The sequence below is a fragment of the Gigantopelta aegis genome, chromosome 4, assembly GCF_016097555.1.
Source record: "Gigantopelta aegis isolate Gae_Host chromosome 4, Gae_host_genome, whole genome shotgun sequence".
NCBI classification, from domain to species: Eukaryota; Metazoa; Mollusca; class Gastropoda; order Neomphalida; family Peltospiridae; genus Gigantopelta; species Gigantopelta aegis.
The window spans coordinates 2,548,887-2,569,625 of NC_054702.1; the positions used below are offsets into that span (position 1 = coordinate 2,548,887).

Consider the following 20,739-nt stretch of genomic DNA (forward strand, 5'->3'; position numbering starts at 1 on the left):
GACATTGTAATTTTTTTTAGCTCTGGATTCTCGTGTCTGTCTGCTACCATTGATGCCTAAGGGCCGCTCACGTATCATTCGCTATTTACCGTTATTTTTCACGTCATTGCATCCACTCTAATCAGCTGGATAATAACATCAAATTTTATGGTTGTTGATAACAAAAGATATGGATATTTATAACGACTGGGAGTCCTTCCACAAGATTACTTTAGATTACGGAATCTGACTCAAGAACCAAACGAAACTCGTCAATGTTCGCACACATGTGAATATGTATTAGTGGATGTGGCATAGTGAATCATGGAAGCAATCACGACTTTTTCCTAACGTCTTTTCCACTCTGTCTTGTGAAGTTGTACGTTTGGGACGGGACACAGCACAATCGTAAAGCACTCGCTTGATGCGCGGTCGGTCTAAGATCGGTCCCCGTCGATGGACCCATGGGCTTGTCCCAGCCAGTGTACCATGACTGGTATATCAAAGGGCGTGATATGTGTTTTCCTGTCTGTGCGATGGTGCATATAAACGATCACTTGCTATTAATGAAAAAAATTAGCGGATTAACTCTCTAAAACTATATTTCAAAATTACCAAATGTTTGACATCCAATAGCGATGATTAATTAATCAAAGTGTTCTAGTAGTGTCGTTAAACAAAACAAATTTAACTTTTGTTATTATTAATTTTGAGTTGTTTTTTCCTGCAAACTAAACCGATGAAACGTCCGTTTATTGACAAACATCTGTTGTGTTCTTGTATTATATTCTTGTACACAAAGAGAGTTCGGTTTGAAAATTCGGTGGTTAAACCTTTAGTGTTAATGATTATAGGCGATGTATTGGTATTCTAGTACGACCAGAGCTCAGAATAGAAGTATGGGATCAGCTCATTGACATTTTAACTCGCCAACCTCTGTTAATTAATCCTAACCTTTGCCCTGACCAGACGACCCAGGACGTACAGGACGAGTTTAGTTCATATAATAAGTATGTCTGTCTATCTGTCTGTCTGTCTGTCTGTCTGTTCCTGTACAGTATTTCTGTAGCAATAAAGGTCGCGCTTTTCTTCTTTTTATATGAAACAGAAAGAAACAGAAACAGAAAGAAAGAAAGAAATGTTTTATTTAACGACGCACTCAACACATTTTATTTACGGTTATATGGCGTCACACAGATTTTGAGAGGAAACCCGCTGTCGCCACTACATGGGCTACTCTTTCCGATTAGCAGCAAGGGATCTTTTATTTGCGCTTCCCACAGGCAGGATAGCACAAACCATGGTCTTTGTTGAACCAGTTATGGATCACTGGTCGGTGCAAGTGGTTTACACCTACCCATTGAGCCTTGCGGAGCACTCACTCAGGGTTTGGAGTCGGTATCTGGATTAAAAATCCCATGCCTCGACTGGGATCCGAACCCAGTACCTACCAGCCTGTAGACCGATGGCCTAACCACGACGCCACAGAGGCCGGTTTATATGAAACAGATGTCATTGTCTCTTGTTTATCAATCAAATAATATACCTGTTCTATGAGTTTTATAAAAGTTAAACCGATTATAGAGAGAAACTGAAATATTCTGAAGATAAAACTATTAATTTACAAAGACCAGGCAGTCGCCCAGTTCTGCTGTTATGTCTGCCCTAAGTGTTTACTCCCACCCTCGCGCTTACAAAATATCTAGATCTGATATTGCGATGAATTTTTATTTTTGTTTGTGTTAAATCAGCAACTGTTGAAAATGAATCGATAGGAATGTTTGATTTTTAACGACACCCCAGCACATTGTACGACTATTAATTTTAGTGTCTAATATTTCCTACCGGAAAGGTAGCAAGGATTTTTTATATGCAGTTCATTCTAAGCAATCGCTCTACGACCTGGCTACGCCCCCACTCCCACCCCACCCCCACGCAACAAGTGTGTGTATATATATATATATATATATATATATATATATATATATATATATATCCAATCACATATATATACTATAGTAAATGGATATCAAGAAGGGAAATGTTTCTCTAATGACCTTCCTGTGTATTTTAACGTAACGTAATGTTTTTTAACATGCTCCTATACCACTAAGGTTTCGAGCATGTCTACCCCGGGTTCGATTGTTAGGTGCCATTTTCACACATGGACGAAAATATGAGATGTGATTCTTACAGGTATATCCTGTTTACCTTAATCAAGGGTTAGTAGACAATTGGTCAGTTTTTGCTAGACGTATATTATGATAGCACGTTGTGATGACAGCTGATTTCTAAATGCTATCAATGTTAACAAAGAACACAACTGCAAGTTCTGTGTGCTTTATAAAATTAAAATCAAATGTAGTTTGTACCAAGTAATAAAAAGGCCTAAAATATCTACTGGCCCTTGTCTTTGTTAAGTATTAGACTGGTATATCAAAGGTCGTGGTATGTGCTATCCCGTCTGTGAGGTGGTGCACATAAACGATCCCTTACTACCAATGGAACAATGTAGTGGCGTTTCCTCTGTAAAACTGTTAAAATTACAAAAAGTTTGACATCCAATAGCCAATAATTAATTAATAAATGTGCTCTAGTGGTGTCGTTAAACAAAACAAACTTTACACCAAATTAATAATGACATATTTTATTTTTTGTTAATGTGAAAGATATAATATCTTGGTTGGCTGGGTGTTTTTTACAAAAAATTGAAAGTGTGTTATAGAATACTAGAGGTGTGGGGGTTTTTTGGTCACTGTACCCCGACCGTCAGTATAGTAGTTGTACTTTCTGACAAACCAGTAGCCATAACAGTGCTGTAATGTATTTTTACATCAAAGTGTAATAAAGAAAGATTAGTACAAGAGAGCTAGTATGATACGAATTGAGTGAATAGTGTTATTTACCGAGCGAGGTATATCCAACACATGCGTGCTTAAAAGCGGAAAACGTGAGATTGGATCTTGAGAGTTTGCCAGTTTAGGTTTTGGATTAGACGGAGGTCAAATGGTCGGACTTGGTGGAGGTCTTTATTATTGAGGTAAATGAGTGTAAAGAAGGCGAGGTTAGAAGGTGGGTGTGCATGTCGTATAAAGGATCTTTTAACATGCAATTTCTAATTATGGAAATGGCAGATACAAAGGGAGTGAGGTGGGGTGAGGTGAGGTGGGGTGGGGTGGGGTGGGGTGGGGTGGACTAGCAGAAGAGGAGATGAAAAGGGTTTCATACGAATTATTCTTTAATATTCAGTTTCAAATTACTGAAATGGCGACCTCAGATAATACTTTTAGCAGAATGTGTGCATGTGGGTATCCGTGTGCATGTGTGTACGTGTGCATGCGTGTAATACAAGATACATACTTTGAATATGAATTATACTTTTCAATGCACGTGTAAACTGCTAAAATGGCGGCCACAGAGAAGGAGAGGTTTGGAGGAGGTGACGTGTGCCTTATCTTTAACATGCGCCACGCAGTTACAAAGGAGTGGGGTGTGCATATAATATGAATTATCCATTAACACGCAGTTGCAAATGAGTGGGGTGTGGATATAATATGAATTATCCATTAACACACAGTTGCAAATGAGTGGGGTGTGGATATAATATGAATTATCCATTAACACACAGTTGCAAATGAGTGGGGTGTGGATATAATATGAATTATCCATTAACACACAGTTGCAAATGAGTGGGGTGTGGATATAATATGAATTATCCATTAACACAGAGTTGCAAATGAGTGGGGTGTGGATATAATATGAATTATCCATTAACACAGTTACAAATGAGTGGGGTGTGGATATAATATGAATTATCCATTAACACACAGTTACAAATGAGTGGGGTGTGGATATAATATGAATTATCCATTAACACGCAGTTATAAATGAGTGGGGTGTGGATATAATATGAACTATCCTCGCAAACTGCTGAAATGGTGACTACTAAAGGAGGTGTTGTGTGACAGAAGAGGTGATACAAGGGGGTGTCATACGACGTATCTTTTAACGTGTGGTTGCATAACTTCTGAATACTAGATTACCGCCATGGCAAAGTGAAGAATTTAAATTAAGTGTTCTAAATTACTTCCCCCTGTTGACATTACATAAGAGGAGCAGTTTACGTGCTGCGAGCTTATCGTTTCAGTGCCCAAACAAATTAGCCACGATCCCCGATTGAACGGATTACGTTCAAACCGTAGACGGATTGGGTTACGAAACCCGCTGGTAGCGCCCGCAAGTTGAAATCTGCGAGGTGTAACAGTTTGACGTATTCTGATAATGGGCCGATACGTATGATGAATACAAGATTAGCGTGGATAAGTGTAAATTGAAGCGTAAACTAGCGGGCCTGTTGTTTTGCCTCTTAACAAACGATCCTATGTAATAGCAGAACAAAGATAGGGTTTCTTTTCGGAACGTATTCTTTTTCAGGGTCCAAAGTCCAAATAGGTGGGGGATGGGGAAGGGAGGGGTCCTTAGTGAACATAAAATCAGGGTATAGCAATAATGAGTCTTTTTCAAATAAACGAAAAGAAAACTTAAAAACTAAAACATACACTTTTTAAAAAGAGGGTGGTGGTGGTGGTAGTGATGGTGATAGTGGTGGTGGTGGTGGTGGTCTGCTCCTCTCCTTGCTCTGTGCTAGATACGATCCTGAATTTGAGCCCGAAAGTTTGTTTTATTTAACGACACCACTAGAGCACATTGATTTATTAATCATCACCTATTGGAATTCAAACATATGATAATTTTGACAGTTATAGAAAGGAAACCCGCTACATTTTTTCCATTAGTAATAATGAAGCTTTTATATGCACCATCCCACAGACAAGATAGCACATACCACAGCCTTTGATATACCAGTCGTGGTGCACTGGCTGGAACGAGAAATAGCCCAATGGGCCCACCGACGGGGATCGACCCTAGACCGACTGCGCATCAGACATGCGCTTTACCACTGGGCTACGTCCCGCCCCTTGGGCCAGAAATGCAGACGTATAATAATTCAACTTGTAGAAAACGGAATAAATTATTTATTTATAATTAGTTATTAACATTGTTATTGCATTTTAATTAGTTTATTACCTATTTAGTTATTATTAAATATAATTTATTATTTTCCACACACACACACACACACACACACACACACACACACACATCTCAGCTATCATGGCTGTCTGTCCTGGACAGTTTTTAATGGTTAATTCTTAGTGACTAGTGTGAGAAACGTCTGCGTAATGGGTTTACGTTAGAGTCATTTAGTGGGAGCCGACACCGGGCTTCGAACCCAGTACCTAACACCCTTACAAGCGAGGCCGACCAGGAAGTACTACAGTAATTGGTTCTTTGTATAACACTCCAAGTTAAGGGAAATTGCTTTGTCCCTTAACGTGACCTCACTGAAATCACAATATTTAACACCATTCGTGCCCCACGTATAGCCACGATAAATTGTCGAAGCAATTATTTAAGACCACGAAGTTTGACCTTTTCGCTAAGGGTTACACCAAGCATAGATTGAGTTCTGTAGTAAGTTTCTCGCAGAATGATGCACAATGATCAGGGTTGAGTTCAGCCAGAGCGACGAGCAGGAAAACGTTCGCCTCGGCCGCTTTACGGCAACGATTCCCGTCTACGTTAAAGGTTACCAAAAAAGAACACTGTGTCCGAGTTCGAGATTCAAATATTTACAGGGTACAAACAGCTGCGGCTCTAATTGTTAGTAATATGTGACATTGACTATTTATGCAAATACTATTATCTATTGCCAATAAATAAATAAAGTTTTGTTTGTTATACAGTTGTTATGCAGTATACTCAAAAGGTTGAAACTAGTATAGGGTACCCACCAAAAACGGAACTTTGATTTTCTGCAAAAATGAAGTTTTTGTTTTTAAATATTCATAAAATCTCTTAAATGGAATGTGACAGCCTATTTTCTTGCAGGTAGATTAAATGTGAGATACAAGAATGTTTATTGGTGTGCTTATTTCCGACATTACTGATGACGTATGTAACTCAACTCAGCACATGCCTCACGGTTCGCTGTTGTCAACGCAGTTTGTAGGTCGTCACTGATGAGAACGTCTTCTAATTGCTGATGTCCGTAAATGTGCGTCTTTCTACGTCTTGGTAAGGAAGAGAAGGAAATGTTTTATTTAACGACGCACTCAACACATTTTATTTACGGTTATATGGCGTCAAACATATGGTTACGGACCACACAGATATTGAGAGAGGAAACCCGCTGTCGCCGCTTCATGGGCTACTCTTTTCGATTAACAGCAAGGGATCTTTTATATGCACCATCCCACAGACAGAGTAGTACATACCACGGCCTTTGATATACCAGTTGAGGTGCACTGGCTGGAATGAGAAATAGCCCAATGGGCTCACCGACGGAGATCGATCCTAGACCGACCGCGAATCGAGCGAGCGCTTTACCACTGGGCTACGTCCCGCCCTCTTGGTAAGGATGGTAAACCGATTGGCCACATAGCATAAGCCTCGAATGATCCAGGGTCGGTGAGGGAGACAGTTATATTAATTCGTATTTCGGGTGGGGTGGGGGGGGGGGGGGCAGCTATATTAATTCGTATTTCGGTGGTGGGGAGTGTATAATCTACACACCTCAGCTTCAGAGTTGGGAGAGGAAGTTAGTGTCCGCGGGTACCCAAACGTTTGACGTCTCTGCACGAGGAACCAATCAAATCGTTTGTGAACGTAAGAGCCGTTTTTTGTGTACGCAGTTTATGTCGTAGCACGGGCATGAAGCACAGAAAAAGGACGCACAAAACGGGCTCATATGAAATTGTTCCTATTGATAACCCTAGAAATGGTTTTCTAATGCATAACAGTTGATAACGTCCAGCAAAAGAGGAAGGGAGTTGAGGACAGATTCATATCATCGGGGTGGGGGGGGGGGGGGGGGGGGGGGGTGGGGTGGGGGGATTACTCGGGAGGGGACAGCACGTACTAGTGATGTATGTACTTTATTATTTGAAATAAGTACAAGTCTTACAACTTTGTGATCAGACATCGTATTTTATTCTTCATCTTAGCACTCGGAACAAGGATGCCACGTGACAGTTCTGTGTTACAAAGTGTTAAAAACCATCGCGACAACGTATTAAAACATGTGGCGACGAAGACAGGTACCTGACGGTAACCACGGATACGAGTTTATTGAAACTGTACGTGTGTTTGTATTTTGCATTAGTATATTAGTACGATCTTATGATGACACAAGATTATATCTTGAACGAACAAACAAGGTAATGAAAGTGTTTTTAATGGATTTTCTTGTCGATTAATTGTACAACATATTGTTTGTGTATACGGTAAATAACATAATTACAGTTGCTATGTAAATAACATAAATACAGTTTGTATATAAATAACATTACAGTTTGTATATAAATATTTTTGTAGCTAACACCCACTGGATTGACCTTAACAGGATTGTAGTGGTTGGTATGTATTAACACGAGTGGGCTTTTCAAATTCACGTTTCATTTCTGTCGCACAAAGTGTTTTCTGTCACCATTCTCTGTAGCAGAAGCAAAGTTTAGTTCACTATTATTATTTATTTTTCAACAACAGAAATAATATAACTAAACCAGGTACAAGCTATAATAATGTTTAAAGGCTGGGAATGGTACATATAAACAATACATATAATAATACAATGCACATCAGTAGGAGATAACTAATGCAGTTTCTTGTCTGGGAAGGTCATAGGATCTATTTACAATAGTGGACAAAAACGTTTTTGAATAAAGGTAGGCGTTACATGCAATCATTTTTATAAAGTAAACTGCAATTTAGCCATAGGTTGGCATGAATATTATTCAAAGCAAGCTATTCGCGGTTTCAAACATATGTCTTGTTAATATACATGTACACATAATGGAGTATATATTTTAATGGAAATGTGTGAAGGTTCAAAACTGTGCTGTGAGATTACCACAATCTGAACACCCCACACCCTTAGTTTCTTTACATGCTACTTTATTTTATTAATTTTTATTATTACACTCTAGTATGTTATGCAATATAGCACAACCAGTATTTATCTTTAATTTAACTTATGAATACCACAACAGAAAAATAAAAAGAGTGCACAACGTTTTGATGTTGTCTTTTGTTAATACAGGTGGTGGAATTGTATAACGTTTTCTTCACGACTTCGGGATGATGAGATTTCGTTTTCAGCTTTATATTTCAATTAGACACATTAAAGAAAAACAAACAAACAAACAAGTAATAAGTTCTTTTTATTGATTATTTTACCTGTATTTGATTTCAATAACTTTACAGATCAGTTTTACAAGACAGTGCAACATTCCGTTCAACAGTGCGTCACACTTGGATTCAAACAAGGTTTAAGTCGTTGCGTATGTAGGTTTAAGCACGTATATCATGGGTACAGAGTCACACCTCCAAATATTTCAGTCAAAGAAAACATTTTCCTGTAAAATGTACTTTGAAACATTAAACAAGTATAGTTTGTTTGACAACACATCAGCGCTTTCCTGCTTCATCCTGGAATAATTTATATTCTATCTACTCTTCGCTGTGTTATTATCTATATACTGGTCGTTATTTCATAAATTATATCAACTCCAACTAGTAGTAGAGCGCCTGTGGTGATTTGGGTTATATGTTCGCTCTCTCTCTCTCTCTCTCTCTCTCTCTCTCTCTCTCTCTCTCTCTCTCTCTCTCTCTCTCTCTCTCGCTCAAGCTGTGTTAAGGTGTCATTTATTTTCATTCTTCTTCTTCTTCTTCTCGTTCTTCGTTAGTCAAATCATCATACCAGTCATTCCCACAAAAGAGGCGGTGTTCATTAGTTCAGTGAGTGTTTTTCGTATCGGAACCAACAGCAAATATTTCTATTTTGCCGTCCATAATAACGTTTACAGAGCCATGGTCGTGTATATTTGTAAGAAAATTACAAATTGGTAATTTGTTTGTGTGAATACAACCTTGTTCCTACCTACTCGTGTTTCGTGTTCCGCGAACATACACGTGCAGTGATTTATTTTATGGGTGTTTAATCTGCCAGGCATCCGGGAGCCAGCATCTCTGCACAGATGTGTGACGTGGCTGGCTTGTGTTGGAACAACGTTCTCCTTTACTGTTAGAACTGTAAATACAACGACAAAAACAACAACAACAACAGCAACTACTACTACTACTACAACGACAACAGCTACAGCAGCAACTACTATACTACTACAAGAAAAACTACTACTACTAGTACTACTACAACTACCACTAAAGTACTACTGCGGCTGCTACTGTGGCTATTACTGCAACTACTACTACTACTGAATGAATAAATATATGGGTGAATAAACGAAAGAAAGATAAGATGAAAAAAGATAAAAAGTTATTGCATTTAAACACTCCACATGAATGAATAAATGATCAAAATAATGAAAGAACAATTTAAACCAGTCGTTCACAAAGGAGTAACATTTTAACAACCAGATATACTGCATTTACTTATCCTAAATTAACAATTTCGCCAACACACGCTTCGTTAACTCGGTTCCTTGGCACGTCCTAACAAAGTAAAAGCAAACGGAAAACGCTGTTTCACACGGGCGAAGCGCTGCCCGGTGTAGTCTCGCTAATTAAGTAAGCACCTCGTTATTTGGTTACTTGCAAACAGGCGACCTGACGGGCAAAAGCATCGCGGTCTACCGATCGCTAGAAAGGCTGGGCCGCCGTGATGGATGGCCAATTACACCGACTTTACCCACAAACCCATCCCATTGGAAACTTATTGTGCTTTCTTCAAGGTTAATGCACCTAGAAGGTGAGAACCAGATTAGAACTCGGTGTGGTAGTTTGTGAGGACTCTAGCCTGGACGGATTGTTTTCAGTTGTTAAGTCCGAAATACGGGGTAGATTAAATACCGGGTAGATTTGTATTATGTTGAGGTGTTAGATGGTGAGCCAAGAGATCAAACGTGTAAATGTATGTACTTATTCCACCACGTTATTAAACCTTTGGGTGTGAAAGTAACCTAGAAAAAAACCCCATTAAGGTAGCAAACCCCCCCCCCCCAAACCCCCCCACAAACCCCCCCCCAAACAAACACAAAAAAACCAACAGTAACAAAACCACCCAACAACCACCCCTAAATGAACAACAAAAACCTTCCCACCTGCCTCTTAACACAATAAAACCCCAACCAAAGGAATCCCCCCCCAAAAAAAATATCCCCCCCCCCCCCCCACACAAAACCCTCCTTAAAAACCCTAAAAAAACCCAACCCACAAACCAAACAAACAATAACCACAACAAACCAACCAACGAAACTGCAACGCTAATCTTGTGCATTACGTCAACAGTTGCGCCACAGGTTCATTCAAATTTCCAAATTTCTGGGGCTAATCTTCCCCAATCTCTGTAAAGTCCATCGAGCTATTTAACTGTTTTATTATACAAATATTAACACCCACTACCATCCTATTTCACTGCGCCTCCCCCCCCCCACTGGGCCATATTTCGTCATTTTGTTTTTTTCTTTTCCACATAACAGGCATATGAACGACGTTGGTTTTTATTTTCTATAGACAACAAATACTTTTTCCTCCTTTCCGGTTAAACATTGCACCATCCGCATATATTATAATAATATATTTAATAGTTTGCTATAAACGCAAAATTAATGTGCACGCGGCTGTCAAAATTCTGTCCGCGTTTTAGACATGTCGCCAAATGTAACATGAAAAGGAAAGGAATATTTGTGTAACGGTATTTCAGCATATTATAAAGTACGGTTATCTGTTAGCGCCACGTTGGCTACTTGTACCGAATGACAGCGAGGGATCTTGTATATGCACTTTATCAAACTTTAGGACATAATCACTTGGAAGGACACGCGTTATTTCTTTTCCAAGTCATTTATGGCACCGAATGACAGGACAACGCATACCACGCCTTTGATATACTTGCTGCAAGGCACTGGCTAGAATAGGAAAAGACCTTTCCATCTTGCTCGGGCGATCGATCCTATAACCCGTAACATGGCAAGAAGCACTTGAGCACATGAATAATTATAAATCACAATGGATCTTGAAACATGCCGCCCTGTTAAAGCATTGTGTTACAGACAGTTATATGTTTCACTTAGCGACACCACTAGAGCACATTGATTTATTAATCATCGGCTATTAGATGTCAAACATTTGGTAATTTTGACATGTAGTCTTAGAGAGGAAACCCGCTACATTAGTAGCAAGGGATCTTCTATATGTACACCACTGTGGCGCACTGGCTGGAACGAAAAAATAGCCTAATGGGGCCCACCGACGGGGATCGATCCTAGACCGACCGCGCATCAGCTAGGTGAGCGTTTTACCACTGGGCTACGTCCCGCCCCTTGGATATATATGCTTGGAAACCACGCAATAAATGGGTGGAGTCTCAGCGGCGGATGTACAGTTTTTATGGAGGTGTAGCTAAAACATAGGTTTGAAGTGTTCCAAAATACAATAGTATACATCAAAGATCTTCCCCACAAACACGCATAAATTGATTATAATGTATTCCTTTATACACTGGATTTGTGTGAGAATGGGGGTAGGTGGGAACTTATCCATGGCACCCTCCGCATCTCCATGGATCCGCGCCTATGTCTACTGCATTCACTTGATTGTCTGTTAGACGCGCTTCAGAGTCATTATTCTTTAGGTTAAAGTAATCTTATACGCGTAAAATAATGTTTCATATTATTCCTTGTCTGAAGTATTAATACTAATTATTCCGGTCGTCCTAATATTAAATGTCAGCGACAACGCCCGCGAAATGACTTAATCTATAAGAGTACATTTCAAAGTAAGATTTGAAATGATTGATTGAAGAAAATGTAAGTTAAATGTATTGATGTTGTGCGTGTTTTTGGTGTTGTGGTAAGTCTTGCGGGAGGATAATATTACAATCAGTATTACTCTACCGCTCTTCGGCGGGATGTAGCCCAGTGGTAAAGCGTTCGCTTCATGTGCGGACGGTGTAGGATCGATCCCCGTCGGTGGACCCATTGGGCTATTTCTTGTTCCAACCAGTGCTCCACAACTGATGTAACAAAGGCCATGGTATGTACTATCCTGTCTGTGGGATGGTGCATATAAAAGATCCCTTGCTGCTAATCGAAAAGAGTAGCCCATAAAGTGGCGACAGCGGGTTTTCTCTCTCAATATCTGTGTGGTCCTTAACCATATGCATGACGCCATATAACCGTAAATAAAATGTGTTGAGTGCGTCGTTAACTAAAACATTTCCTTCCTTCCTTAAGGCTGGTATACTATAGATTGGATGCGGCGTGTGCGTGCTGTCCCACTGTTGAGTCTGCGGTTTGCGTTTTGGGCAGATAAACCAGATACGATTAGTTTAATGCTGCTGGCGCTCTGCGTTTTCAGACACGTATCATACGCATTCAGTCTAGACGTCCACGTCTGAATAGGTTATAAAAATATAATATTTAATACTGCCCCGCCTGCCACTGTTTGAGTATGTGTGACCAAATCATTTATAATCTGTAGTATGTTCGTCAGGGTGAGTGATCACAAACAATTGTACTGGTAGCATCGTTTTTTGTCACATCACATTCATTTACGTCAGACACAAAAACCAGTTTAGCGAGCGAGCGAGCGAGCCCAGCACCTGTCAACATACATCCTTTGGTTAAACACCACATTCATTCATTCATTCATTCATTCATCTCAACATGATTTTCGTGCCTATACCGAGTAACGGTTCAAGCACGCTGTGCTGGGAACACGGCTGTCTTAACAAGACATGGGGAAGCACGACGGGCTCTCGCCTTGCTGTGTTCGCGATGATCCCTCTCAAAGACTAGAGAGGACTTGTCGATGCTCGGGTTTTGACACATATATCGTAAAGTTTACACTTCTTGCTGAATTAGATTAGCCCGACGCAAGCTGTGACCGCCGATCGATAGTCGGCGCGCGATAGGCGGTACTTAACGCTTTCCGAGTATCGATCCCGCGCCGAGTGGGTGCGGATGCGTTACGCGCAGTCCTCTAACGTGCCGGTGTTGACGACAATCGCATTAAACGCATACGATGCTGCCGATAGTGTAAAGGTGCGTACATACCGCGCGATATGTGGTAAAGCATGGAAAATGACACGTTTTTTATTGATCGACAGGCTCTAACCCGAATGTCTTCTCTGGTTCAATGACCATACCCGTGTATTGGTGTGATTTTGATGTTATTTTTCCATCGGGGTTCAAGCACGCTGTCCTGGGTAAACATATCAGCTATCTGGGCTGTAGCCGATGTTATTACCATTATGCCACTAAGACTAGTTAGTAAAGCCGATAGTTCACTCCACTAAGGCCGGTTATCAAAAGACAATGTTTTAACCTATACATCACTGAGGCCAGTTTGTAAAGCCGATGTTAAACCATCACTCCACTAAGGCCGGTTAGCAAAAACCGATGTTTTAATCATCACGCCACTAAAGCCAGTTAGTAAAGTCGATGTTTTAATCATCACGCCACTAAAGCCAGTTAGTAAAGCCGATGTTTTAATCATCACGCCACTAAGGCCGGTTAGCAAAAGTCGATGTTTTAATCATCACGCCACTAAAGCCAGTTAGTAAAGCCGATGTTTTAATCATCACGCCACTAAGGCCGGTTAGCAAAAGCCGATGTTTTAATCATCACGCCACTAAGGCCGGTTAGCAAAAGCCGATGTTTTAATCATCACGCCACTAAAGCCGGTTAGCAAAAGCCGATGTTTTAATCATCACGCCACTAAAGCCAGTTAGTAAAGCCGATGTTTTAACGGGGCGGGACGTAGCCCAGTGGTAAAGCGTTCGCTTGATGCGCGGTCGGTCTGGGATTGATCCCCGTCGTTGGGCCATTGGGCTATTTCTCGCTCCAGCCAGTGCACCACAACTGGTATGTCAAAGGTCGTGGTATGTGTTATCCTGTCTGTGGGATGGTGCATATAAAAGATGCCTTGCTGCTAAACGAAAAGAATAGCCCACGGTGTGGCGACATCGGGTTTCCTCTCTCAGTATCTGTGTGCCCGACGCCATATAACCGTAAATAAAATGTGTTGAGTGCGTCGTTAAATAAAACATTTTCTTCCTTCCTTCCGATGTTTTATCCATCACACCACTAAAGCCAGTTAGTAAAGCCGATGTTGCAACCATCACGCCACTAAGACCGGTTAGCAATAGTCGATGTTTTACCTATCACGCCACTCAGACCGGTTAGTAAAGTCGATGTTTTTACCCATCACGCTACTAAGGCCGATTAGTAATTGTTATGGAAAGACATAATATAAACATCGCATTCCTTCACAAATATGTAGCAGCTGAAATCGTTACGACGTACGATAACATGCACCTGTAGAAGTCTCTAGTATATACGTGTATACCGTCAGAATGTATCGACCTTCATTGCACACAAACTACTTGGTGTTTAACACATTTCAATTTGGTATGGTAAGCATACCAAGTAGTACGTTTTCAGCAGTTCCTGCATACGTTCACTGCTTCCAGTGTAACACAAGCCGTGCATATCGCATTGTCTACTTGTGCGTGTTAATAGTTTTAAACGAATGACGAGGAATGATTGGAGAGGTCATAAAGAATACTCCTGTAGAAGCAGCTTCACTGTAAAGTGACATTTTGACTAACACGGGGGCGCCCCACGCATCGCTTACCGAATCCTCTAAACTATACCGTCACTTCACTGTAAAGTGACATTTTGACTAACACGGGGGCGCCCCACGCATCGCTTACCGAATCCTCTAAACTATACCGTCACTTCACTGTAAAGTGACATTTTGACTAACACGGGGGCGCCCCACGCATCGCTTACCGAATCCTCTAAACTATACCGTCACTTCACTGTAAAGTGACATTTTGACTAACACGGGGGCGCCCCACGCATCGCTTACCTAATCCTCTAAACTATACCGTTTCTTCACTGAAAAGTGACATTTTGACTAACACGGGGGCGCCCCACGCATCGCTTACCTAATCCTCTAAACTATACCGTCACTTCACTGTAAAGTGACATTTTGACTAACACGGGGGCGCCCCACGCATCGCTTACCGAATCCTCTAAACTATACCGTCACTTCACTGTAAAGTGACATTTTGACTAACACGGGGGCGCCCCACGCATCGCTTACCGAATCCTCTAAACTATACCGTCACTTCACTGTAAAGTGACATTTTGACTAACACGGGGGCGCCCCACGCATCGCTTACCGAATCCTCTAAACTATACCGTCACTTCACTGTAAAGTGACATTTTGACTAACACGGGGGCGCCCCACGCATCGCTTACCGAATCCTCTAAACTATACCGTCACTTCACTGTAAAGTGACATTTTGACTAACACGGGGGCGCCCCACGCATCGCTTACCGAATCCTCTAAACTATACCGTCACTTCACTGTAAAGTGACATTTTGACTAACACGGGGGCGCCCCACGCATCGCTTACCGAATCCTCTAAACTATACCGTCACTTCACTGTAAAGTGACATTTTGACTAACACGGGGGCGCCCCACGCATCGCTTACCTAATCCTCTAAACTATACCGTTTCTTCACTGTAAAGTGACATTTTGACTAACACGGGGGCGCCCCACGCATCGCTTACCTAATCCTCTAAACTATACCGTCACTTCACTGTAAAGTGACATTTTGACTAACACGGGGGCGCCCCACGCATCGCTTACCGAATCCTCTAAACTATACCGTCACTTCACTGTAAAGTGACATTTTGACTAACACGGGGGCGCCCCACGCATCGCTTACCGAATCCTCTAAACTATACCGTCACTTCACTGTAAAGTGACATTTTGACTACACGGGGGCGCCCCACGCATCGCTTACCGAATCCTCTAAACTATACCGTCACTTCACTGTAAAGTGACATTTTGACTAACACGGGGGCGCCCACGCATCGCTTACCTAATCCTCTAAACTATACCGTTTCTTCACTGTAAAGTGACATTTTGACTAACACGGGGGCGCCCCACGCATCGCTTACCTAATCCTCTAAACTATACCGTCACTTCACTGTAAAGTGACATTTTTGACTAACACGGGGGCGCCCCACGCATCGCTTACCTAATCCTCTAAACTATACCGTTTCTTCACTGTAAAGTGACATTTTGACTAACACGGGGGCGCCCCACGCATCGCTTACCGAATCCTCTAAACTATACCGTCACTTCACTGTAAAGTGACATTTTGACTAACACGGGGGCGCCCCACGCATCGCTTACCTAATCCTCTAAACTATACCGTTTCTTCACTGTAAAGTGACATTTTGACTAACACGGGGACGCCCCACGCATCGCTTACCGAATCCTCTAAACTATACCGTTACTTCACTGTAAAGTGACATTTTGACTAACACGGGGACGCCCCACGCATCGCTTACCGAATCCTCTAAACTATACCGTTACTTCACTGTAAAGTGACATTTTGACTAACACGGGGACGCCCCACGCATCGCTTACCGAATCCTCTAAACTATACCGTCACTTCACTGTAAAGTGACATTTTGACTAACACGGGGACGCCCCACGCATCGCTTACCGAATCCTCTAAACTATACCGTTACTTCACTGTAAAGTGACATTTTGACTAACACGGGGACGCCCCATGCATCGCTTACCGAATCCTCTAAACTATACCGTCACTTCACTGTAAAGTGACATTTTGACTACACGGGGACGCCCCACGCATCGCTTACCGAATCCTCTAAACTATACCGTTACTTCACTGTAAAGTGACATTTTGACTAACACGGGGACGCCCCACGCATCGCTTACCGAATCCTCTAAACTATACCGTCACTTCACTGTAAAGTGACATTTTGACTAACACGGGGACGCCCCACGCATCGCTTACCGAATCCTCTAAACTATACCGTTACTTCACTGTAAAGTGACATTTTGACTAACACGGGGACGCTTCATGCATCGCTTACCGAATCCTCAAAACTATACCCTTACTGTCCCTCGCTTTATTAGCATAAATAGCACATAATTATTCTTTCTTTTTTCGTTCTTTCTTTATGTCAATTTCTCTTTCTCTCACTTAGTCTATCTCCTCTCGCTCCCCTATCTTTCTCCCCCCCCCCCACACACACTCTCTTCTCCCTCACCCTCACTGGCTCTCTCACTCACTCCATGCACTCCCCTTCGTTAATCTCCCCCTAAGTCCGCCCCTGAACGAATTCAAACTGTATAACGGTATAACAAAAGTGGAATAAAATAGTTTTGTTCTATAGCTTTTCTTTTACGATCAAGTATGAAGCAGGTGTTTTCGTGTACAATCCATGAACGTCATTTCAACCACACAATAGTAGTATATACAAAGTGTATTAACCGCTATAAAAACGGTTCCAGTCTGATTGAATACATACAATAAAACACGAACCACGTATTAATGACGTTGTCTTGATTATTAAGGAGTTTACAGATTCGCGATCCACTGACTACAATTACACACACATATATATATTAGTGATGTGGGTACAAACAGTGCTTATACACCCGATACTCAAGTACAGAGATGTTAAATGAAAAGTGTGTTTTGTTTAACGACACAACTAGAGCACATTGATTTATTGATCATCGGCTATTGGATGTCAAATAGTTGGTAATTTTGACGTATAGGCTTAGACAAAAAACCCGCTACATGTTTACATTAGTAGTGAAGGATCGTTTACATGCACCATCCCACAGACAGGATATCACATACCATGGCCTTTGATATACCACTAACTGGAACGAGAAATAGCCCAATGAGTCCACCGACGGGGATCGACCCCACATCGACTGCGCTTTACCACTGGGCTACGTTTCGTCCCCCGCACAGAGATAATATTATAGCCCAGTGGATATGCTGCTAGAATGAAGTTGTATGTCGAGTCACTGTTATGAAGTTGTATGGGCGTGTTTACTGTTATGAAGTTGTATGGGCGTGTCACTGTTATGAAGTTGTAATACAATTTACAGTTGAAAAGTGCAAAAACCTTTCAATTACAAAATAATAATAACCCTACACAAATAATTGTCAGCAGAATATTCCTTATTGAAAATATCCCCCCCTCGTTTATAATTTTATTATACGTTTACAGTGGTTATAAAAATGACAAGTAAAGTGAACGCCATATCATCATTTAGAACTACTACTCCCCTGGCATTTCCGTTTGTGTTCTCGGTTGAAGCGAGCGGGGGACCAGGAATGGGGTGGCCCTTATCAATAGACTCCCCCAAAATACAAAACAAAATGGGTCCTTTATATTCCCTACATCATTATACTAGATTAGGTCCGGCCCTAGTGTCTGTGAGTAACCAGGCCTGTCGGAGTGTTTCTTTAAGTGTGTGTGTGTGGGGGTGGGGGGGGGGGGGGGGTGGCAATGATGCCCGAAACGTCTAGGGTTGTCCGGGGGCATGCCTCCCAAGGAAATTTTAAAAAATGGATGGCTTTTCTTGGCATTTGAATTTGTGTTGCAATAGGTTCCTAGTGTTTTCATGGACCTTATTGGTAAAGTATGCTTGATTTTGATAGGATATGCCCACACCACCCCTACCCCACACACGCCCCCACCGGCACCGACGTCCCTGGTAAATAGCGAATTAGCGTTGAATAATTGCCGAGTTTGTGTGTATCACGTTTAGCGTTGATTACTTGCCGAGTTTGAGTGCATCACGTTTAGCGTTGATTTCTTGCAGGTGCGCTGTTCGAACCGGAACACGACGGCCAGAGGCAGGCGTTCGACTGGGCGGTCGAGAAAATCAACCTCCGAACCGGCATCCTCGGACAGACGCTCGTACTTCCGGACAGTCAGCAGGTGCAGCCGCAGGACAGCTTCGGGGCACAGAGGAAAGGTACGTTCTCATTGGATGAAATTGTTTTAAAATATAAATTACACAATAAAGATATATCAGTGGAGGAAAGATGAAAAATCATCATCATCGTCGTCATCATCATCATCGTCGTGATCACAATAATCGTCATCATCATCATCTCTTCTGTTTTCTCAAACATCATCATCATCATCATCGTCGTTGTTGCCATCATGGTCATAAATATCACAACCATCACCACCACGACCATCAACAACAACCCCTTCCATAATAAAGAGTATTAATAAACAACGGCGATAAGCAAAGAAAACCTGCTTTAAATAATTATTTTATTTGGAAAATCATGGAGGAAATAAATGGAGTTAATTTATACCACACACCATTCTATTTCTTTCCTTCTCTTTTTTTTAAACCTTTTCTCTCATTATTTTCCTTCCCTTTTCTATCTAATTTGCTTTAAGAAGAGCAATGTCGATGTTCAGTGAGAAAATAGCAATAAGAGAAGTCGTAATGTGGCATCAATTTTCGTGTTCTTCCTTTCTGGCTGTTACATTTGTTCCAAGCGTACGTCTCTCCTTTCTGCTAAGTGAATAAAATAGAAATCATTAACGTATTCACTACCCCATCGCTAGGAAAGACGGCCCTAATTCAATTTGTTCGCCAGTGTCACAACGTGGTTTCGCAACTCTACGAGTTAAAAAGGGAAAGAGAAAAAATCCATACTGACGAAAGGATTAATTGTGACTGCACACCATCTTCAAGTTATTTCAGAAAGGTCCAACCTTCAGCTACCCCTCTTTTTTCAGTGATTCTGATGTCAAATGACACCGCGACCGGGTATTTACTGGTCATGTTTTCACCTACTGACCACACGTTCCTAAGCTAGGTCAAGGTGGCGACAATTGTTTCTCGGCTAAATTAATTAGTTATCTGTTTCTGGATCGAAGAGATACATTTGATAGAAGGAAGCGGTCCCATGGAAGCATTACTGAGAAACCGCAGAGTCCGGCAATCGTATTAAAGGGATATTTCATCGCGCGATTGCCAGTTAATGCAGACCTATTTGTCAATGCCATGTGCAAATGTTACAACGAGACAATCCCCTAAAATTCAGGGTTTTTTTTGTTGTTGATAAAAAGAAACTTAGAATTTCGTTTCTTAATACTGTCGGAGTGAGGACAATTGTATCGATTTGTCCCATCAGTAATGACAAACGCAATTGCCCTTACTTTGTATCTTCACATATTTTGGAGGTTTATCGAATTCGTTGTCAAGAAACAAAAAGAATGGACTCACCTTACGCCACAATCTGAACTGGTGCTGGTAAAACGTTTTAGAGTCTAGACTCAATGTCAAGGCCTTCACCCTGCGTCATAACGAATGACCTAATGCACGAATTTAATACTTGGCTTCGATGTAGACTTGTTTAGTTTATTCTGTAATTAAACTGATTAATGAAGACAGCAACTGACACATCAAACACATGGTTCCATTGTCTTACAACGATTTCCAGCAATGCCACCGTATTGTAAACATCGCCATCCAGTGTTCTGAAATCGTTGTAAAGGAAGTGCTAAATGCTACACACTTATAATTTCTGAAATAAATCAACTTTAAAACCCCCCAGAATAGTGCATACGATGACTTTTTAACACACGCATCAAACTAATCAGATGGTGACTTTGACACACTTGTATCTTGTAATTAAACTAACATCTGTGAGGGGAAAAAACAATAACAAAAACAAACAAACAAACAAAACAATACAAAGAAAAAACCCCAAACAAACAACAACATCTGTGAAGTAGGGTGAACAGTTTGTTTATATGCAGATTAAAACCATACAACGGAATTTACGAAGCCAT

The 20,739-nt window shown here is 41.3% G+C and overlaps 1 protein-coding gene across 4 annotated transcripts in view; it reads left to right on the forward strand.

Moving 5' to 3' along the window:
- The window catches only part of LOC121372481 (glutamate receptor ionotropic, kainate 2-like), a 144,585-nt gene that overhangs the window by 91,054 nt on the left and 32,792 nt on the right, over positions 1–20,739 (forward strand). For 3 of the 4 annotated variants that reach the window (XM_041498819.1, XM_041498818.1, XM_041498817.1), the window contains exons 3-4: positions 7,417–7,458; positions 18,740–18,895. In XM_041498819.1, coding sequence (XP_041354753.1) covers positions 7,417–7,458; positions 18,740–18,895 — 198 coding nt within the window. The remainder of the gene's footprint in view (positions 1–7,416; positions 7,459–18,739; positions 18,896–20,739) is intronic. The other variant, XM_041498820.1, reaches the window with a different exon arrangement.